General features: G+C 34.7%; 1 protein-coding gene and 1 pseudogene across 1 annotated transcript; one reads left to right on the top strand and one right to left on the bottom strand.

Moving 5' to 3' along the window:
• Positions 1-11,758: 11,758 nt before the first annotated feature.
• Positions 11,759-14,411, top strand: LOC112729088 (putative lactoylglutathione lyase; annotated as a pseudogene).
• Positions 14,412-14,602: 191 nt separating this feature from the next.
• LOC112729089 (VAN3-binding protein-like) lies at positions 14,603-16,267 on the bottom strand. The gene is made up of 5 exons (XM_025779453.2): positions 16,199-16,267; positions 15,230-15,308; positions 15,067-15,116; positions 14,882-14,939; positions 14,603-14,799 (listed from the first exon to the last, which is right to left on the bottom strand). Exons 1-5 carry the CDS (start codon positions 16,265-16,267, stop codon positions 14,603-14,605), a joined length of 453 nt encoding a protein of 150 aa, XP_025635238.2.
• Between the last annotated feature and the right edge of the window lie 2,374 nt (positions 16,268-18,641).

Below are 18,641 nucleotides of genomic sequence, written 5' to 3'. Positions count from 1 at the left end.
CTGAACGCCCAGAACAAGCATGGTTCTGGCGTTCAACGCCAGAAATGGCCAACAAATGGGTGTTGGACGCCCAAAATGGGCACCAATCTGGCGCTGAACGCCCAGAGTTGCGTGCAAGGGCATTTTGCATGCCTAATTTGGTGCAAGGGTGTAAATCCTTGAACACCTCAGGATCTGTGGACCCCACAGGATCATCTCAGGATCTGTAGACCCCACAGGATCCCCACCTACCTCCACTCACTCTCTTCTCTCTTCTCAATCATCCTCTCTTCCCAATAAACACTCTTCCCCAAAACCCTCACATATCACCTCCACCCACTCTTCCCCATAAACCTACCTCATAAATTCCACCTACTTTCAAAATTCAAAACCCATTTCCCACCCAAACCCACCCATATGGCCGAAACCTTACCCCCCTTCCTTCCCTATATAAAGCCCTCCATTCCTCCTCATTTTCACACAACTCAACACTCTCTTCACCATCTTGGCCGAACCACATCTCCTTCTCCCTCTCCATATTTCTTCTTCTTCTTCATCTATTCTTTCTTTTATTGCTCGAGGGCGAGCAATATTCTAAGTTTGGTGTGGTAAAAGCATAAGCTTTTTGTTTTTCCATTACCATTGATGGCACCTAAGACCGGAGAATCCTCTAGAAAAGGAAAAGGGAAGACAAAAGCTTCCACCTCCGAGTCATGGGAGATGGAAAGATTCATCTCCAAAGCCCATCAAGACCACTTCTATGATATTGTGGCCAAGAAGAAGGTGATCCCCGAAGTCCCTTTCAAGCTCAAAAGAAATGAGCATCCGGAGATCCGACATGAAATCCAAAGAAGAGGTTGGGAAGTTCTAACAAATCCCATCCAACAAGTCGGCATCCTAATGGTTCAAGAGTTCTATGCCAATGCATGGATCACCAAGAACCATGATCAAAGTAAGAACCCGGATCCAAAGAACTATGTTACAATGGTTCGGGGGAAATACTTAGATTTTAGTTCGGAGAATGTGAGGTTGGCGTTGAACTTGCCAAACATGGAAGAGAACGCATGCCCCTACACAAGGAGAGTCAACTTTGATCAAAGGTTGGATCAAGTCCTTATGGACATATGTGTAGAAGGAGCTCAATGGAAAATTGACTCCAAAGGCAAGCCGGTTTAATTAAGAAGACTGGACCTCAAGCCTATAGCTAGAGGATGGTTGGAATTCATCCAATGCTCCATCATCCCCACTAGCAACCGATCTGAAGTTACTGTGGATCGGGCCATCATGATTCATAGCATCATGTTTGGAGAGGAAGTAGAAGTTCATGAAGTCATCTCCAATGAACTCTACAAAATAGCCGAAAAGCCCTCTCCTGGGTCAAGGCTAGCTTTTCCTCATCTTATTTGTCATCTATGTTACTCAGCTGGAGCTTTCATAGAAGGAGACACTTCCATTGAGGAAGAGAAGCCCATCACTAAGAAAAGGATGGAGCAAGCAAGAGAGCCCATTCATGGAGCTCAAGAGGCGTATGAAGCTCATCACCATGAGATCTCGGAGATGCCTCAAATGCATTTTCCTCCAAACAACTTTTGGGAGAACATCAACACCTCCCTAGAAGAATTAAGTTCCAACATGGGACAACTAAGGGTGGAGCATCAAGAGCACTCCATATTCCTTCATGAAATAAGAGAATATCAAAAAGCAATGAGGGAGGAGCAACAAAGACAAGGAAGAGACATAGAAGAGCTCAAGGACATCATTGGTTCCTCAAGAAGGAAACGCCACCATCACTAAGGTGGACTCATTCCTTGTTCTTATCTCTTCTGTTTTTCGTTTTTTTCATGTTATGTGCTTATCTATGTTTGTGTCTTTATTACATGATCATTAGTAGTTAGTAACTATGTCTTAAAGTTATGAATGTCCTATGAATCCATCACCTCTCTTAAATGAAAAATGTTTTAATTCAAAAGAACAAGAAGTACATGAGTTTCGAATTTATCCTTGAACTTAGTTTAATTATATTGATGTGGTGACAATGCTTCTTGTTTTCTGAATGAATGCTTGAACAGTGCATATGTCTTTTGAAGTTGTTGTTTATGAATGTTAAATATGTTGGCTCTTGAAAGAATGATGACAAGGAGACATGTTATTTGATAATCTGAAAAATCATAAAAATGATTCTTGAAGCAAGAAAAAGCAGCAAAGAACAAAGCTTGCAGAAAAAAATAGCGAAAAAAAAAGAGAATAGAAAGAAAAAGAAAAAAAGCAAGCAGAAAAAGCCAAAGCTCTTAAAACCAAGAGGCAAGAGAAAAAAGCCAATAGCCCTTAAAACCAAAAGGCAAGGGTAATAAAAAGGATCCCAAGGCTTTGAGCATCAGTGGATAGGAGGGCCTAAAGGAATCAAATCCTGGCCTAAGCGGCTAAACCAAGCTGTCCCTAACCATGTGCTTGTGGCGTGTAGGTGTCAAGTGAAAACTTGAGACTGAACGGTTAAAGTCAAGGTCCAAAGCAAAAAAAGAGTGTGCTTAAGAACCCTGGACACCTCTAATTGGGGACTTTAGCAAAGCTGAGTCATAATTTGAAAAGGTTCACCCAGTTATGTGTCTGTGGCATTTATGTATCCGGTGGTAATACTGGAAAACAAAGTGCTTAGGGCCACGGCCAAGACTCATAAAGAAGCTGTTTTCAAGAATCATCATACTGAACTAGGAGAATCAATAACACTATCTGAAATCTGAGTTCCTATAGACGCCAATCATTCTGAACTTCAATGGATAAAGTGAGATGCCGAAACTATTCAAGAGGCAAAAAGCTACAAGTCCTGCTCATCTAATTGGAGCTATATTTCGTTGATAGTTTGGAATTTATAGTATATTCTCTTCTTTTTATCCTATTTGATTTTCAGTTGCTTGGGGACAAGCAACAATTTAAGTTTGGTGTTGTGATGAGCGGATAATTTATACGCTTTTTGGCATTGTTTTTAGTAGAATTTAGTTACTTCTAGGGATGTTTTCATTAGTTTTTATGTTAAATTCACATTTCTGGACTTTACTATGAGTTTTTGTGTTTTTCTGTGATTTCAGGTATTTTCTGGCTGAAATTGAGGGACTTGAGCAGAAATCAGATTCAGAGGTTGAAGAAGGACTACTGATGCTGTTGGATTCTGACCTCCCTGCACTCAAAGTGGATTTTCTGGAGCTACAGAACACAAAATGGCGCGCCTCCAATTGCGTTGGAAAGTAGACATCCAGGGCTTTCCAGCAATATATAATAGTTTATACTTTGCTCGAGGATAGATGACGTAAACTGGCGTTCAACGCCAGCTCTCCGCCCAATTCTGGCGTCCAGCGCCAGAAACAAGCTGCAAAGTGGAGTTCAACGCCCAAACTGGCACCAAAACTGGCGTTCAACTCCAGGAATAACCTCTACACGTGTAACATTCAAGCTCAGCCCAAGCACATACCAAGTGGGCCCCGGAAGTGGATTTATGCATCAATTACTTACTTATGTAAACCCTAGTAGCTAGTCTAGTATAAATAGGACCTTTTACTATTGTATTAGACGTCTTTGATCAGTTTTATGCTATCCTAGATCACGTTTTGGGGGCTGGCCATCTCGGCCATGCCTGGACCTTTCACTTATGTATTTTCAACGGTAGAGTTTCTACACTCCATAGATTAAGGTGTGGAGCTCTGCTGTTCCTCAAAGATTAATGCAAAGTACTACTGTTTTTCTATTCAATTCATCTTCTTCCGCTTCTAAGATATTCATTCGCGCCTCAACATGAATGTGATGAACGTGACAATCATCATCATTCCCCATGAACGCGTGCCTGACAACCACTTCCGTTCTACCTTCGATTGAATGAGTGTCTCTTAGATCTCTTAATCAGAATCTTCGTGGTGTAAGCTAGAATGATGGCGGCATTCAAGAGAATCCGAAAAGTCTAAACCCTGTCTGTGGTATTCCGAGTAGGATTCAATGATTGAATGACTATGACGAACTTCAAACTCGCGAGTGCTGGGCGTAGTGACAGACGCAAAAGGATAGTAAATCCTATTCCGGCATGATCGAGAACCTCCAGATGATTAGCCATGCAGTGACAGCGCATCGGACCATTTTCACAGTGAGGAAGAGGATGCTACCATCGACAAGGGTGATGCCTCCAGACGATTAGCCGTGCTGTGACAGAGCATTTGGACCATTTTCCCGAGAGGATTAAAAGTAGCCATTGACACCGGTGATTTCCTTACATAAAGTCAGCCATAGAAAGGAGTAGGACTGATTGGATGAAGACAGCAGGAAAGAAGAAGTTCAGAGGAACGAATGCATCTCTATACGCTTATCTGAAATTCTCACCAATGAATTACATAAGTATCTCTATCCTTATTCTATTATTTATTTTCGAAAACTCCATAACTGTTTTATATCCGCCCGACTGAGATTTACAAGATGACCATAGCTTGCTTCATACCAACAATCTCCGTGGGATCGACCCTTACTCACGTAAGGTTTATTACTTGGACGACCCAGTGCACTTGCTGGTTAGTTGTATCAAAGTTGTGACAATTATGAATTGAGATCAGAGCACCAAGTTTTTGGCGCCATTACCAGGGATTGTTCGAGCCTGGAGATCACAATTTCGTGCACCAACGACAACGAAAACCAGCTCACCGGGATCTGTTGCCTCTGTTACCGGTGATGAAGAGCGTAGGAAAGTGAGAGATCGAGACCAGGTGTGAGATAGAGACTGTGAGAAGCAAGAAGATGACCACCACCACCACCCGAGGGACCAGATGTGGTTCCATTTGCTTTTACCGCCAGCGAAGCGAGCACAGGGGCATGGGACCGTGACGACGACCAAGGTGAGTGGACGAGGTGAGAGACTGAGAGAGCGACGAGGTGAGGCCGTGAGAGACTGAGAGTGATGACTGTCGAGGTGAGGGGAGAGACGAGAGAGGGACTATTGATTACTGAGTTCTGACTGCCGAGCTAGAGACGGAGAGAGCACAGAAATTCAAGAGTCTTAGATTTGGCATTTGGGCATAGAGTTTCATTGAAGGGTGAAGGGGAGGAAGGGGTTATGAAACAACGCCGTTTTAGGTATTAAGAAGAAAAAAAAATGACCTGGACCGGGTTAAATTAATCAGCTGGGTCATCGGGTTTCACGTAAACCCGTCGGGTCAAACCAGGTCTGTTGCACAATCGGTTCAATGAGTGGCTCGATCTAGTCAGGTGACCGGGTGATCGGGTTTTCGGTCGAATCGGCCGAGTCGAGCCGAGTTTGATAACTATGTCTATAATAGACTATAAATAAAGACACAAATATCCTACATAATATAATTTGCAACATTCATATACAGGTCTCCAACATTCATTAAAAGTTTTCACCTATCGTCATTTTAATCTTCATTATTATTTAATAGACAAAAAATTACAGTAGATGGATAGCTTTTTGTCATCTCCCAAAGCAATCACTCAATATTTTCTCACAACATTCTTTATTATTTTTTCTCCATCTTTTGTTATATGTCCATTCCCTTTATAGCATTTAGTAACATGATACATATATAGAGATATCTTTCAGTCATCACAATATATTTTTAGATGTCCTTTATATCAATTTATATCTCAACTTTCTTTCTTCCTTCTTTCTTTCTCTTTTTATTTCTTTCTCTTTTTTTGCTTAACTTATTTTCTTCATTGACATCTTTTGATTGTAAACTATTAATTTTTTTTAATCCAAAATGGGATGAAACTATGAAAGTGATCCCAGAGACTGTGTTTCTTCAACTTCTCAACTTTTTCAATGAATAATAATATTCTGTGTGATCTGATATATTTCTATTAACAAATTAACATAGACAATAATAAAAGACAAGAATATGGTTGGTTTAACAAGCAGTCATCAATTGCATAGCCATAAAAGAGTCTCATTACATGAATAAAAGACAAATTGAGAATTGTAAACAATCATATGCAAGACACTTATTACATTGTATTTAATGAAGATGGATTAGTGAACCTAAATGGTAAGCAAAACCGAAGCAAACTAAGGCCTTCATTCTTCCATTTGTCTTTAATTAAATTCAAATGACAAGCAAATTAAGGCCCCAGAATGTTAACTAGTTTATTCTTTTATAAAGCAGCAAGGTTTAATCATACACAAGCAAATTAAGCCTCTATTTGGGAAGAACACATCACAAATATTAAAAAGCTCTCACTGAATTGAATAAAGTTTAATCGCACTGTATTTTCATCTCATAACGAGGCAACCCAAAACTAGTCTAATAAAAAAGATAGATGAACAAAGAAATTTTAAAATTGAACTAATCCATATTCTTAACTGATCAAGTCATCAATATTCAATAATCAATTAATCAAAAATCAAGAGATGCACAGAAAAGTAGAAGAAGAAACACGCCATCAATGTCCATTCCATTAAGCAAATTCTAGTGCCAAAGTTCTATCATTCCAGAAAATGACACAAAACAATCATACAAAATACAATAGTTTAAAAATAAATAAATTCAATTCATAGAGGAAGAGAAAAAAATATTTAGATAAAATAAAACAAGAGACATAAATTTAGGTTCCAAAAAGAGAAATGACAAAAAATAGAAGATGAAGAAGGAGAACACATACCTAATTTTTTTTTAAGGAAGGAGACTTCGTTGTAGTGCTGGCAGCATAGTTTGCAGGCGGCGGCGGAGGCTGCTAATGGATAAAACAGCGGCGGTGTGCGTAGAGAAAGCAAAAGGTTGGAGAAAGAGTACAGAGTAGAGAGCGCAACAGCAGCGGAGAGAGGAGAGGAGAGCAGATCGGCATCGAGCTCAAAGGTTGCAGCGTCAACAGTAACAACAACGGTGTACAATGAAGAAATTGGAGGGATGCTGGAGAAAGAAGTGGCTGCCGTTCTGGTTTATGACAGAGCGAGAAACTCAGGGACTGTGGAAGAAGAAGATTGGGGATTTGAAAGTAGTGGATATTGTTGGATAAGCAAAGGGAAAATGGGATGTCTAGTTGTTGGGGTATTTTTTGGGGGGTTTGTCACTCATGTATTAATTTAAAATTTTTAGATTTTTTATTTTTGTTAATAGTTTATTAGTTTAACAATATTTCTTTATATTTAAATATAAAACTAAAATTATGATTAAAAATCAAATATTTAAAATTTAAACAATAAAATTTAAGAGACTAAATTGGAATAATTTAAAATAGTTTAAATATTTTAATAATAAACTATGTCAAAATATAACAAATTAGAGGAGGAGAAGTTGAGTGTGACTAACTTACATCCTATATATGTATATTTTATAAAAATATGTTATAGGTGGGTATTAAACCAAGGACCTCTCACTTAGTGCAAAACTCTAGAAAATCCTAAAAAATCCTTAAAAAATCCTAGAAAACCCTAAAAAACCCTAAAAAATAATGAATAATCCTAGAAAACCCTACATAACCCTAGAAAACTTTAGAAAAATACTAGAAAATCCTAGAAAAACCCTAGAAAACAATAGAAAAATCCTAGAAAAATCTAGAAAATCCTAGAAAACCCCTAAAAATTTCTAAAAATCATAAAAAAAATCCTAGAAAATCCTAAAATCCTAGAAAACCCTAGAAAACTTTAGAAAACTCCAAAAAACCCTAGATAAACCAAGAAAACCTTAGAAAACCTTAGAAAATCCTAAAAAACACTAAAGAAGCCTAGAAAACCCTAAGAAAATCCTAAAAATCCTAGAAAACCCTAAAAAAATTTTAAGTACCCTAACAAACCCTACAAAACCTTAGAAAATCTTAGAAAATCCTGGATAATCCTAGAAAATCCAAGAAAAATCCTAAAACCCTAGAAACCCCTAGATAATCCTAGAAAACTCTAGAAAAACCCTAGAAAATCCTAGAAAACCCTAAAAAATCCTACAAAACCCTAGAAAACTCTGGATAACCCTAGAAAACTTTAGAAAAATCCTAGCAAACCCTAGAAAACTCTAGAAAAACCCTAGACAACAATAGAAAAACCCTAGAAAACCCTAGAAAAATCTAGAAAACCCTTGAAAAACTCTAAAAAAAATCCTAAAAATCATAAAAAAAACTCCTAAAAAATCCTAGAAAACCATGGAAAACCCCAGAAAAATCTTGAAAACCTTAGAAAATCCTAGAAAAACCCTAAAAAATCATAGATAACCCTAGAAAAACCATAGAAAATCCTAAAATACACTAAAGAACAGTAGAAAACCCTAAAAAGTCATAGAAAATACTAAAAACCCTAGAAAATTCTAAAAATCTTAGAAAATCCTAAAAACACTAGAAAACCCTAAAAAAACTTAAGTACCCAAACAAACCCGAGAAAATACCAGAAAACTCCAAAACACCCTAGAAAATCCTAAAAACCCTAGAAAACTTTAGAAGATCCTAGAAAACGCTAGAAGATCCTAGAAAATCTTAGAAAAACCCTAGAAAACCCTAGGAAACTCTAGGAAATCCTAAAAAATACTGAAAAACCTAAGAAAACCCTAAAACCCTAAAAAACTATAAAAAAAACATAGAAAATCGTAGATAACCCTAGAAAACCTGAGAAAAGCCCTAGAAAACCCTAGAAAAACCAATAAAACCCTAAAAAACCCTAGAAAACTCTAAAACTTCTAGAAAATCTTAGATAACCCTAGAAAACTCTAGAAAAAACTACTAAACCCTAAAAAATCCTAGAAAGCCCTAAAAAATCCTAGAAAACCTTAGATAACCCTAGAAAAACCTAAGAAAACCCTAAAAAACCCTAGAAAATCCTAAAAGCCCCTAAAATTTCCTAAAAACCCTAGAAAATCCTAAAAAACCGTAGAAAACCTTAGATAACCCTAGAAAACTTTAGAAAAACCCTAAAAAATGCTAGAAAATACTAGAAAAACCCTAGAAAATCCTAGAAAATCCTAGAAAAAAATTGAAAAACCCTAAAAACAATAAAAATTCCTAGAAAACCCTAAAACCCCTAGAAAACCCTAGAAAAAACCTAGAGAACTCTAAAAAATCCTAGAAAATCCTAAAAAACCCTAAAAAACCCTAGATAACCCTAGAAAATCATAGAAAACCCTAGATAACCTTAGAAAACCCTAAAAACCCTAGAAAATCCTAAAAAACTCTAAAAAATCATAGATAACCCTAGGAAACCCTAGAAAAACCTAGAAAAACCTAAATAACCCTAGAAAACCTTAGATAACCTAGAAAATCCTAAAAATCCTAGAAAACTCTAAAAATCCTAAAAAAATCCTAGGAAATCCTAATAAACCCTAAAAGTCCTAGAAAACCCTAAAAAAACCTAGAAAAACCCTAGAAAACCCTAAAAAAATCTTGAAAAAGATTAGAAAAATCTTAAAAAATCCTAGAAAAAACTAGAAAACCCTAGAAAATCTTAAAAACCCTAGAAAATCCTAGAAAACCTTGAAAACCTTAGAAAAAACCTAGAAAGCCCTCGAAAATCTTAGAAAACCCTAGAAAACCTTATATAACCTAGAAAACCCTAGAAAACTCTAGAAAAATCCTAGAAAACCCTAAAAAATTCTAAAAAAACCCTAGAAAATCCTTAATAAACCTAGAAAAGCCTAGAAAAACCTTAGAAAATCCTAGATAACCCTAGAAAAACTAAAAAATCCTAAAAAACCCTAGAAAACCCTAGAAAATCTTAGAAAACCCTAAAAATCCGTAAAAAACCATAGATAATCCTAAAAAAGCCTAAAAAATCTTAGAAAATCCTAGAAAACACTAAAAAATTCTAGAAAACCCTAGAAAACCCTAGATAACCCTAGAAAACCCAAGAAAATCCTAAAAAACCCTTGAAAAACTCCTAGAAAATCCTAAAAAATCCTAGAAAATCCTAGATAATCCTAGAAAACCCTGGAAAAACCTTAGAAAATCGTAAAAAAGCCTTAGAAAATCCTAAATAAATCTTAGAAAATCCTAGAAAACCCTATATAACACTAGAAAACCCTAGAAAATCCTTGAAAATCCTAGAAAAACCTATAAAACCCTAGAAAACCCTAAAAAACTCTAGAAAATCCTAATATACCCTAAAAACCATAGAAAATCCTAAAAATCCTAAAAAATCCTAAAACCCCTAGAAAATCCTAGATAACCCTAGAAAAACATAGAAAATCCTAGAAAACTCTAAAAAACCTTAGAAAATCTTAGATATCCCTAGAAAACCCAAAAAAATCCTAGAAAATTCTAAAAAATCCTTAAAAACCCTAGAAAACACTAAAAAAATCCTAGAAAACCCTAGATAACCCTAGAAAACTTTAGAAAAACCTTAGAAAATCCTAGAAAACACTAGAAAAATTCTAAAAAACGCTAGAAAATAATAGAGAAACCCTAGAAAATCCTAAAAAAATTTAGAAAATCCTAGAAAAACCCTAAAAATCCTAAAAACTATAAAATAAACCCTAGAAACCCAAAAAATCCTAAAAACCCTAGAAAACTCTAGAAAAAACCTAACAAACCCTAGATAACCCTAGGAAAATCCTAGAAAACCCTAGATAACCCTGGAAAACCCTTGGTTTCCGGTCACCATCAACCACGTTCACGTCAACGCCGAGAAGAATTCCATCGGAGGGTTATTCCCTTCAAAAAATAGGGACGATGCCGAGACTTCAGGTTCTGTCCCTTTCAACAAATAACTTTTTAGGTTCGGTCCCCACTTCGTTGTTGTGCGATTCTTTGTCCATTCAAATTGTTAAGCTTGTCTTTAATTTTTTCACGGGAGTTTTCGAGCTGCAAAGTACAAAGAACTGCATTAACTCGGGTTGAAGTGAGTCTCTGAATTGGAGCAACTTGGTGGGTTGTTGTTGTTGTTCTTGTTCTTGATTATGAAGGTTATAATCTTCTGCCATTTTTATTTTTTTTGAATCAGTTTATTGAGATTTTTCGATTTCTTTTCTTTATTCTGTTTAGAAATAAAATTAAGGGGAAGATATAATGATAATAGTGGCGGTAGTGGTAAGGGGTTTGGTGATAGGGTATTTGGAAGAGAGAGAAAATAATATTTTGGAAATGATGAAAGTGAATAGATTTTGAAGGGTAAAATTGAAAAAAAAATAGTGTTGACCATAGTTTGATCAGAAAATTTGAGAATAAGGATAAAATTGATGCAAATCGAAAAAATTAAAGATAAAATTGAAACAAATTAAAACTTAAGAATATTTTTAAAATTTTTAACAAATTTCAAGAACAAAAAATATACTTTACCTTAAAAATTATACATCTTTAATCCTTGTTTTTAGTCTGTATCTTCAACCTTCTTCCCCCATCTACCCCCAAGTTGCAATGGTAATAAACTAGGCCAATTCTTGCATAAACTTCTTTTGTTATTCTAAAAAGAACCACATCATTGTATTTTACCATGTGGTTTTGTTTTGTACATAGATTGTAGGAGCATGCATTTTACAACTCAAAATTCATGCCAACGATACCCTTTTTTTTTTTTCTAAAAGTTAAAATAATCATCGAATACTAACAAAACTAGTGGTTCAATTTGTCAATATGTTTTTCTTCCTTCTTGAGATTCAACACGTATTGTATACTAACAAAATCACGATGGTAAATAATAAATATGCGCAATTTAAAAATTTAAGACTGAATTTTTATACAAAGGTTTTGCCGAATGAATTGATGAAAGAAAATTAAAACGAGCAGACTCAATGATGTAAATAAAAGCCCAAACTCTACGAAACGCTGTAGTTACAATGGGCTAAAGCCCAATCTAATAAAATCCCGTTAACAATAATTACTGTCCATGCATGATGCATGGTGGATAGAGCTGTTTGGTTTTGGTAGTCGGGAAGAAGAGAACAAGGCAACTAGCATCATTAGCAATTTGCAACATTGCCAAATGGCAATGGCAAAGGCCATGACGTCATCCTTAATGTTATCAACAACTTGTTCTTTCAGTTTCCCTTCTATCACTATATGCATTTCCTCTTACAACCCTAACCCTTCTAGAAGACTAGCTCTCTTTCACCTTCTTTCTGGTCCTTTTGGTAATTAACCTCCATTCACATCAGCTTTATTATTATCCATTTGATACTTAGAGTTAATTAATTATATTATCACTCTGTTTATATTAACAGAATTGTTATGGCAATTTGTTCAGCTATTCCACAGTCCCAATCTCTGTTATTTGGTGTAAAAGGTTCAGAATTGTTTAGAGTAGTAGAGGCTAATGCAGCAGAGAATCTAATTCAACCAGAGAAAAACTTGTTTGAATGGGTTAAAAATGACAATAGAAGATTCTTACATGTTGTGTACCGTGTTGGGGACTTGGATAAGACTATAAAGTATGCTACCTATGATGCTTCAATTGCCTAAATTAATGCAATTATTATACTATATTCTTGAATCTTGATTACATTTTTGGAATGTGTATATATATTTAGGTTTTAAACTAAGTGCCTTGGCATGAAGCTGTTGAGAAAACGTGATATACCTGAAGAAAGATACACAAATTCTTTTGTTGGATATGGCCTTGAAGATTCAAATTTTACAGTTGAGCTTACCTACAGTGAGTTTAGATGTGCAAGATACAAACTTTTGTTTAGCATAAAATAGTTTGTGCTTCTCTTGTTTCTTGTTTGTATTTCTTGATCATTGCAGATTATGGAGTGGACAAGTATGACATTGGAAATGGGTTTGGTCATTTGGGTGTTGTAGTTGAAGATGTAAGCTCCTATTATAGAACAATTAGAAAACAAAGCATGATTGTTGATATTGTAGAACTAAGCAACAGCAACTTAAAATTCAAATAGAGTCTCCAATTGAACACATTGGTGCATTAAGAACCAATTTATATTTTTCATGAACATTAGTTACCAGCTTATCTAACATCACCAGCCAATTAATCAATGTGTGTTGTTATCTTCAAACTATGAAATTCTCACAGGAAGTTAAAAACTAAATGGTCTTTTTAAGAGTGGTTTTTGGTACATTTCCTTTTATTGATGCTCAATTTTCATGTATGCTGCATGTCTCTGTCAAATTTCTGGCTTAAATTATGATGATTATTGTCCTTACTCCAATTTCTAGGCTACCAAGGCAGTTGATCTGATAAAAGCAAAAGGTGGAAAGGCTATCAAGGAACCAGGGCCTGTCAAAGGTGGCAGCACAGTAACTTCTTTCATCCAATATCCTGATGGTTATGAATTTGAGCTCTTGGAAAGAGGACTTACTTCCAAACCCCTATGCTAAGTGTCACTTCGTGTAGGTGATCTTGACCATGCCATAGTCTTCTATCAGAAAGTGAGAGTTTTCTACTCCTGTTAGGATGAAAATGTGAAAGGTTCTTTCATGAAGTGAATTCCATCTTTCTTTCATGTATTAATATTTTTCCTTGTTTTTATGGATTTCAAAAGGCTATTGGCATGCAACTTCTGCATAGGAAAGACAATCCTGAGCACAAGGTAAACTTATGCTGGTGGCAATTATTAATATCATGCGCAAGTTGGCTTGTTTGGTTTCTGTTTTCATTTTCAGTAACCTTTGCTTATTAGATTTTGTGAAGAAAAAAAGTAAAAACAAAAAACATGATTTTATCGATTTTTAGCTATCAATTGTCATTGATTCTGATTGGTTTACAGAATACAGTTGCCACAATGGGTATGGTCCTGAAGATAAGAACATTGTTCTAGAACTTACATATATCTACGGAATCACTAATTATGAAAAAGGAAATGGCTATGGACAGGTATATACTATTTATTTTCCATTTTCAAAAGTGGTTTTATTGATTTTTGTGTTGTTCTCCGTGTCTATTTTCTATATCTTACTGTTAGAATGCAACTCATTTATGTGTTTGTACAGATTGCAATAGGCACAAATGATGTGTATAAGAGTGCAGAAGCAATCAAACTGTGTGGAGGCAAGATTATCCGTGAACCTGGGCCGCTGCCAGGTATCAACACCAAGATAGCAGTTTGCTTGGACCCTAGACCCTGATGGTTGGAAATTGGTATGCATAACCTTTCCATCTATTTGATTGTATGGGATTTATTATGTACTTCTTCTAAGACTTCAACCAGGTCAACTATGTTGATGAATTCATGAGTGGTTTGTGTATGATATGTAATTAGAGAGGAATGAATCATATGTGAAATAACGTGAGAAATACTAGGAAAATATATTTTGTTTTAAACACCATGCCGACTCACACTATCCACGGTTGAACGGGGTGAGTCGGATGACTTGCGATGCAAGATATGTACACCTAACATAACTCAAAATACTATTTACCACTACTGCTTTTTCTCTATACCTATCATCTGAGTTCTCCTTTCATTTATACCCGAGACTTTGGCATAGAATGATACCATCTTATTGTATTTTAAAGTTTGACATGTGTATTACTTATGCAGGCTTTTGTTGATAATGCTGATTTCCTGAAGGAATTAGAGTGACAATGTAACGGTTCTAGATCATATGCCTCTTCATTGAAATCATTGTACTCTATCAATATTTTTGGTGAAATCCTACGGTTATTCTATTAAATGTACATCTTTATAAGCATCTCACAAAGTAAAAGTAAAAGAGAAGTAGAAAAAGCAACCCCATATCAGCCATTTTATTTTTTCTTATTTTCTATTTATATTTATGCCGCTTTGGCACGGCAATTAAACATATATTGAATCCCATCAAGCCAGAACTGTTTGTCTCTTTTACTCTCACATTCAAACTCTATTATCCTTTCTGCAGTTTTAATTCCGAAATATGCCCTCTTTTCTATTAAGTCTTCTTTCTCTCTTCCCGGCCAAGCTTGGACATCACTGCAGACTCCGGTGACTATACCTGCGATTTTATAGGCCATACCTTAAAGCATTGGTTTTCAGATTGTGGAAAAGAATAGTTATGAATGAAACTTTGAGCTTACATTTCTTCTTTTTGGTGAATGTTCCTGCCATGTGCTTGCTCTTCATTTTTGCTATAACCTGTTATAATTTTGTTAGAACATTCCATGTAACTATTTAATTGGAGATATCAACAAAATCAGTGGTTATGATTATCTCCTATGCCTATTATTTTTTGATGGATTTTTGAGGGTCTTCTAGCAATTACCTGTAAATTTGAATTCATATTGAAAGATACTTGCTTCCAGTGAAGATCTCCTGCATTTGACATTCAGAAAGAAAGGGATACTTTGTGTTATAAATATAAACTTCTATGTGCATTTGCCATTTGTTATAATTTACTTCAATTGCTATAAATATTTTAAGGATACCTTTTCTTGTATGCTTTAGAAGCTCCCTTCCTTCGAAAACAGAGTCTAGTGCCAGCAAGATGTTTGCTTCTCTTCCTTCCTCGCATTTTTCATCGACTAGAGGGATTTTTAAGATTTTTCTAGGATTTTCTAGATTTTTCTAAGGTTTTCTAGGATTTTTCTATTGTTTTCTAGGGTTTTCAAGTGTTTTCTAAAGTTTTCTAGAGTTATCTAAGGTTTTCTAGGGTTTTGTAGGATTTTCTAGGGTTTTTCTAGTGTTTTTTAGGATTTTTAGGATTTTCTAGGGTTTTCTAGGATTATCTAAGATTTTCTAGGATTTTTTAGGGGTATTCTTGGATTTTCTAGGGTTTTCTAGGGTTTGTTAGGTACTTAGGTTTTTTTACAGTTTTCTAGGGTTTTTCTAAAGTTTTCTAGGGTTTTCTAGGGTTTTTTAAAGTTTTCTAGGGTTTTCCAGGATTTTTTAGGATTTTTTAGGGTTTTCTAGGAGTTTTCTAGGATTTTTTAGGATTTTCTAGGGTATTTTTTAGGGTTTTGCTCTAAGTGAGAGATCCTTGGTTTAATACCCACCTATAACATATTTTTATATCATATACATATATAAGATTTAAGTTAGTCATACTCAATTTCCAATCCTCTAATTTGTCATATTTTGACATAGTTTATTCGTAAGGTATTTAAACTATTTTAATTTATTCCAATTTAGCCTCTTAAATTTTATTGTTTAAATTTGAAATATTTGATTTTTAATCATAATTTTAATTTGATCTTTAAATATAAAGAAATATTGTTAAACTAATAAACTATTAACAAAAATGAAAAATCTAAAGATTTCAAATTAATATATGAGTGGCAAACCCCCCAAAAAATACCTCAACGACTATGACATCCCATTTTCTCTTTGCTTACCCAACAATACCCACTACTTTCAAATCTCCAATATTCTTCTTCCACAACCCCTCAGTCTCCCACCTTGTCATAGACCAGAACGGCAGCCACTTCTTTCTCCAGCGTCCCTCTGATCTCTTCATTGTACACCATTACTATTGCTGTTGAGGCTGCAACCTTTGAGCTCGATGCCGATCTGCTCTCTACTCCTCTCTTCGCTGCTGCTGTGCTCTCTACTCTGTACACTCTCTCCAACCTTTTGCTTTCTCTACGCACACCGCCGCTATTCTATCCACTAGCAGCCTCCGCCGCCGCCTGCAAACTCTGCTGCCAGCACTGCAACGAACATCTCATTCCTTCAGAAAATTAGGTATGCGTTCTCCTTCTTTATCTTCTATTTGTTGTCATTTCTCAATCTGGAACCTAAATTTGTGTCTCTTGTTTGATTTTATCTAAATATTTTTTCCTCTTCCTCTGTGAATTGAATTTATTTATTTTTAAACTATGGTATTGTGTATGATTGTTTTGTGTTATTTTCTCGAATGATAGAGCTTTGGCACTAGAATTTGCTTAATAAAATGGACATTGATGACGTATTTTTTCTTCATTTTTCTGTGCATCTCTTGATTTTTGATTAATTGATTATTGAATATTGATGACTTGATCAGTTAAGAATATTGATTAGTTCAATTTTTAAATTTCTTTGTTTATCTATCTTTTTTATTAGGATAGTTCTGGGTTGCCTCTATATGAGATAAAAATACAGTGTGATTAAACTTTATTCAATTTAGTGAGAGCTTTTTAATATGTGTGATGTGTTCTTTCCAAATAGAGGCTTAATTTGCTTGTGTATGATTAAACCTTGCTACTTTATAAAAGAATGAACTAGCTAACATTCTGGGGCTTTAATTTGCTTGTTATTTGAATTTAATTAAAGACAAATGGAAGAATGAAGGCCTTAGTTTGCTTCGATTTTGCTTACCATTTTGGTTCTCTAATCCATCTTCATTAAATACAATGTAATAAGTGTCTTGCATATGATTGTTTTCAATCTCAATTTATCTTTTATTCACGTAATGAGACTCTTTTATAGCTATGCAATTGATGACTGCTTGTTAGACCAACTATATTCCTGTCTTTTATTATTGTCTATGTTAATTTGTTAATTGAAATATATCAGATCACACAGAATATTATTATCCATTGAAAAAAGTTGAGAAGTTGAAGAAACACTATCTCTAGGATCACTTTCGTCCCATTTTAGTTTTAAACAAAATTTATAATTTCAATCAAAAGATGTCAAGGAAGAAAATGAGTTAAGCAAAAAAAGAGAAAGAAACAAAAAGAGAAAGAAAGAAGGAAGAAAGAAAAGTTGAGATATTCATTTTATATAAAGGAAATCTAAAAATACATTGTGATGACTAAATTAAAAGATATCTCTATATATGTATCATGTTGCTAAATGCTACAAAGGGAATGGACATATAACAAAAGATGGAAGGAAAATAATGAAGGATGTTGTGAGGAAATATTGAGTGATTGCTTCGGAAGATGACAAAAAGCTATCCACCTGCTGTAATTTTTGGTCTATTTAGTAATAATGTAGATTAAAATACGATAGGTGAAAAATTTTAATCAATGTTGGAGACCTGTACATGGATGTTGCAAATAATATTATGTAGGGTTTTTTTTAGAGTTTTCTAGGTTTTTTAGAATTTTTCTAGGATTTTCTAGGGTTATCTAAGGTTTTCTAGGGTTCTATAGTATTATCTAGGGCTTTTTTAGGGTTTTCTAGGGTTTTTAGGATTTTCTAGACTTTTTTTTCATGGTTTTTAGGGTTTTTTAGGGTTTTTCTTGTGTTTTCTAGGTTTTCTAGGATTTCTTAGGTTTTTGAGGGGTTTCAAGAATTTTCTAGGTTTTGTCTAGGTCTATCTAGGGTTTTTAGGATTTTTAGGGTTTTCTAGGATTTTTTAGGGTTTATTTTGGTTTTTCTAGGATTTTTTAAGGTTTTTTAGGGTTTTCTAGGGTTTTCTAGATTTTTTCTTAGGTTTTCTGAGGTTTTTCTAGGGTGTTTAGCATTTTTAGGATTTTCTAGGGTTTTTCTAGGATTTTCTTGGGTTATCTAAGGTTTTCTAGGATTTTTTAGGATTTTTTTGTATTTTCTAGGGTTTCCTAGAAATTTTTTAGGATTTTCTATGGTTTTTTTTTAGGGGTCTTTTAGGTTTTTTGTATTTTTTAAGGTTTTCTATGGTTATCTAGTGTTTCCTAAGATTTTTCTTGGGTTATCTAGGATTTTCTAGGATTTTTTTATGTTTTTCTAGGGTTTTCTAGGGTTATCTAAGGTTTTTTAGAATCTTCTAATATTTTTTCGGGTTTTTTAGAGTTTTCATGTGTTTTTTAGATTTTTTCTAGGATTTTCTAGGGTTTTTAGGACTTTCAAGGGTGTTTTTATGGTTTTTAGAATTTTTCAGGGTTTTTCTAGGGTTTTATAGATTTTTCTACAATTTTCTAAGATTTTTCTATTGTT

The sequence above is a fragment of the Arachis hypogaea genome, chromosome 12 (genome assembly GCF_003086295.3).
Source record: "Arachis hypogaea cultivar Tifrunner chromosome 12, arahy.Tifrunner.gnm2.J5K5, whole genome shotgun sequence".
Classification (NCBI taxonomy): Eukaryota; Viridiplantae; Streptophyta; class Magnoliopsida; order Fabales; family Fabaceae; genus Arachis; species Arachis hypogaea.
The sequence above is the reverse complement of the archived record's forward strand: the minus strand, read 5'-3'. Positions and strand labels throughout refer to the sequence as shown.

Bases quoted from the DNA above. Each gene is read 5' to 3' on its own strand.
- LOC112729089 (XM_025779453.2), bottom strand. From the start codon at position 16,267: ATGGTGTACAATGAAGAGATCAGAGGGACGCTGGAGAAAGAAGTGGCT. The intron at 15,117-15,229 runs GTATCCTTAAAA...TGTCAAATGCAG, and splicing joins TCTAAAGCATACAAGAAAAG to GAGATCTTCACTGGAAGCAA. The intron at 14,800-14,881 runs GTAAGCTCAAAG...ATAAAATCGCAG, and splicing joins ATTCACCAAAAAGAAGAAAT to GTATAGTCACCGGAGTCTGC.